A 3,869-nucleotide genomic window follows, 5' to 3' on the forward strand; every position below is an offset into this window, starting at 1 on the left:
TGTAAAGAATCGACATCAACTTCATAGCTTTTTCATAATTTTAAGTACATGTTATGATGCCAGATTAATTAGCTCACAACATCCACGATATCTTCTCTCTTTATTTTATGATTCGAGTAAACAATTTGAACAAGAAAAATGAGAGATACCATACCTGTTACATGGATAGCGATTGGATTTGTAAAGACACTTTTCTTGTTCTTCTTGATTTGATAGTGCGTTAACTAATGACGGCTGCGAAACCCTTTGTGGTCATCGGTGCAACCACCCCACCCCCATGTCGTTACCACCAGTCAATCTCAGTTAGAAGGGAAAACTTAGCGCGTAAGCAAATCGATCGGGTCCTGAATTGACGGTCCAGATTAAGCAAAGCAAGTGGCCTAAACGGCTAAACCCACCCGTTCGGGATCACGCTCTACATACGGTTGACGAATGCGTAGGAGCGCCCATCGTTATCGTTATAGCAGCAGCGGATCCGCGTCCTCCGGGTCCGGGTGCCGCCGCCCCGCCCCGCCCCGCCCCCGGAAGTCATCCCGGGACGCGGACGCACATCTCCCAACACGTCCGCCCCGACCCACCCGACCCTCCGCGCACGCCACAAACCCACGCCAGACAGAGGTGGGCGAGCACTACTGCACACACGACACATCCACGCTCGCTACAAGAGCCAACCCCGCACGTGGCCGCGCCCAAGGAGACGACGACCAACACTCACCAAGGGGAGAAGAGAGGAGAGAGGGCGCACGCACGACGAGACGCCGGACGCTCTCGCAATGCATCACGCCAAGACCGACTCGGAGGTGACGTCGAGCCTGGCGCCGTCGTCGCCGCCGCGGGCGCCCTACTACGTGCAGTCGCCCAGCCACGACGACGGCGAGAACCACTCCAAGACGGCCGCCTCCTCCTTCCACTCCTCCCCGGCCGCGTCCCCGCCGCGCTCGCTCGGGAACCACTCCAGGGAGTCCTCCTCCTCGCGCTTCTCCGGCAAGGTCCCCTCCGCCGGCTCCTCCCGCCGCGGCGTCGCCGGCGGAGGCGGGAAGCGCGGCGGGGGTGGCGGCGGCGGCGGCGAGGCGGCGCGCCGCAGCCCCTGGATGAAGGAGGCGGCCATCGAGGAGGAAGGGCTCCTCATGGAGGACGACGACGACGCCGACGGCCGCGCCGGCGGCTTCTCCGCTCTCCCCAAGAAGGTGCGCTACGGGCTCGGCTTCGTCGGCGCCTTCCTCGTGCTCTTCGCTTTCTTCGCCCTCGTCCTCTGGGGCGCCAGCCGCAACCAGAAGCCTGTCGTCTCCGTCAACGTACGTACTCTCACTCAGTTCCTCCGTGTCGCCGGATTCGTGATTCATCTTGTCTTGCAACAACTGATGGTTCCTCTGCGTTGATTGCGCAGAGCGTGACGTTCCACAACTTCGTGATCCAGGCGGGGACGGACGCGTCGCTGGTGCCCACGGAGATGTCCACGATCAACGCCACCGTCAGGCTCACGTTCCGCAACACGGGGAGCTTCTTCGGCGTGCACGTCACGGCGCAGCCCGTCACGCTCTACTACTCCCAGCTCCTCATGGCCTCCGGCGATGTAAGCATTCATTCATTCACGCGCGCATCCTCGTACTACCGATTCTCTGTTTCTTTGATCGATCTCGTCTGATGGACGGATCCAATGGTAGTAATCCTCAGCTTGGAGAACAACCGAGGCGATTAATTTCTTGTCAAGATAAAAAATTTAAGCGGTACATTTACGTCAAAGAGTCGTATTGTGAATGCACATTTTCACATTGGAAACGCAAGAAGTCAGTCTTGTGGTTTCTAGATTGCGAACTTTGGACCACAGCTGCACATTGACCAAAACAAACGGGTGTTTTTTAGCCATGACAACGTCCTGCTGATAGCTACAAAAGCAGAGGCCACTCAACACTGTTGAAAAACTCGAACAGGACATCGTCATCCCGAGTTGCTGTCATCCAGTTCATATATACAGTATTTACAGAAATCAACTTCGTATTCTTCCTTTCTCTTTTTCTTTTTGGTAATTGGGTTGAGATCCCATTCCTGTTGTGAACTCATGCTACAAAACCGTCTAAAGACAGTACTTCTGAATCCTGATCCAACTGTTTGTGACAGATGAAGTACTTCTACCAGCCAAGGAAGAGCCAGCGCAAGGTGGCGGTGACGGTGGTGGGCAGTAAGGTGCCGCTGTACGGCGGCGGCGCGGGGCTGAGCAGCACGCCAGGGCCTAAGGGCGTGCCGCCTCCGCCGGTGCCGCTGCAGCTGACGCTAAGGATCAGGGCGCGGGCGGGCGTGCTGGGCAAGCTGGTCAAGCCCACTTTCTACAACAACGTGCAGTGCAGCGTCCGCCTGGACACGACCAAGCTGGGCAAGGTCGTCTCCCTCAAGAAATCCTGCACCCACGTCTAGCCACCCTACCTGACCTGCCATCTTTTCTTTCTTCTTCTTCTTGCTGCATGTCTTATGTAATGTGTCTAATGTAATATTACGTGGATTATTACTATTTTGAAGAGAGAACAGCATGTCTGTTGTGTATGTACAGATGAATTTTGTCGCCAGCATCGGGATGGATATGAATGATCACGCGTTTCTTGCCGCATTTTTTCATGGACGGTGACGGTATGGCGTGGGTTTTGTGATGTGTGCGCAAGGCGTGGTTGCCGTGAAGCCGGTGTTGCTTCCGTTTTTAGCGGACGTTGCTCTCCTCAGTGAGCATCTTCAGCCAGACCCTTTACCTTTTTCTTAGACGTTCGTAACGTCAGTGTCCCGTAAAAAAAGAAAATTAACCGAACCTTCACTTTATCCTAAACGTTTGAACCGACAGGCCTACCTTAAATTTGGAAATAGTATGAAGGGATGTGAAGGAGGTGATGCCTCATGGCGGCTCCAGGGTGGGTGGAGGAGGCAGCTGACTGCTCCAATAAACCGTAAAACTATCTATAATGGAAGTAGTAGTACTCATATTATGATGTGACAATTAATTATGATGCCATCTAAACAAAAAATGTGATGTGATAACTAATTAATGAAAAAAATTTGAGTAACTTAGCTTAACTATGAGTATTAACGTATACCAAGATAAGATGAGTCTATAAGCTAATAAATAAAAGACTCGTTGTTATTATCCCTATGTTACTATCCACTGTGGAGATAGTAGCTTAGATTAATTTTTTCGCGAATACGCAAAGATTGCGGATCGTTGCATTGATAGAAAAGGTGAAAACGTACAACTTTCAGTTACAAGAGCCACACGTACACAGGCCGGCGCGGGCCCAAAGAACCGGAGCAGTGAGATGTAGGGACTGCTCGTCCCCAATACATCAAAAGAGTTCTATCTCTCAGAAATCATAATTGCCAAGTCGTTGGCACCGACGCTAGCCGATAGGCGCACGTCTTCTTGGATGCACTGCAATAATCTCGCGGTGGATGGCTGATGGTGATCGAAGATACAACTGTTTCGATGCTTTCAGATCGTCCATGCAGTGAGTGCGATGGTGGAGTTGAGCCCTTTTCGGAGGACGGCGAGGGATGTGGATCATGCAGTGGTCCACCATTCCACGAACGATGTGTCCGGGATCGTAGCAGTCGAGTGACACCATGAAAGGACCTCGTGCCATACCTGTCGCCGAAACAGCCAGGCAACTAAGAAGTGATGAATGTCTTCGGTAGCCTGGTCGCAGAGTGCACACCTATCGTTGTGTGGTTGCCTACGTCGAGCAAGAAGGTCCATCGTCCAACAATGATCATGCAAGACAAGCCACATGAAGACCTTGATGCGTAGGAGGGGCTACATCTTTCATGTTAAACTTTCAAGATGCATCTAGCATAGAGCCATGGAAGAGGTCCACGTAATAGGATTTGGCCGA

The 3,869-nt window shown here is 52.6% G+C and overlaps 1 protein-coding gene across 1 annotated transcript; it reads left to right on the forward strand.

Annotated features, from left to right (window-relative positions):
- Nucleotides 1–582: 582 nt before the first annotated feature.
- Nucleotides 583–2,544, forward strand: LOC123430285. The gene is made up of 3 exons (XM_045114157.1): nucleotides 583–1,295; nucleotides 1,388–1,573; nucleotides 2,119–2,544. The coding sequence occupies exons 1-3, from the start codon at nucleotides 774–776 to the stop codon at nucleotides 2,410–2,412; spliced, it is 1,002 nt and encodes a 333-aa protein (XP_044970092.1). The 5' UTR covers nucleotides 583–773; the 3' UTR covers nucleotides 2,413–2,544.
- Nucleotides 2,545–3,869: the final 1,325 nt, after the last annotated feature.

The sequence above is a fragment of the Hordeum vulgare genome, chromosome 2H (assembly GCF_904849725.1).
Source record: "Hordeum vulgare subsp. vulgare chromosome 2H, MorexV3_pseudomolecules_assembly, whole genome shotgun sequence".
In the NCBI taxonomy this organism is placed as follows: domain Eukaryota; kingdom Viridiplantae; phylum Streptophyta; class Magnoliopsida; order Poales; family Poaceae; genus Hordeum; species Hordeum vulgare.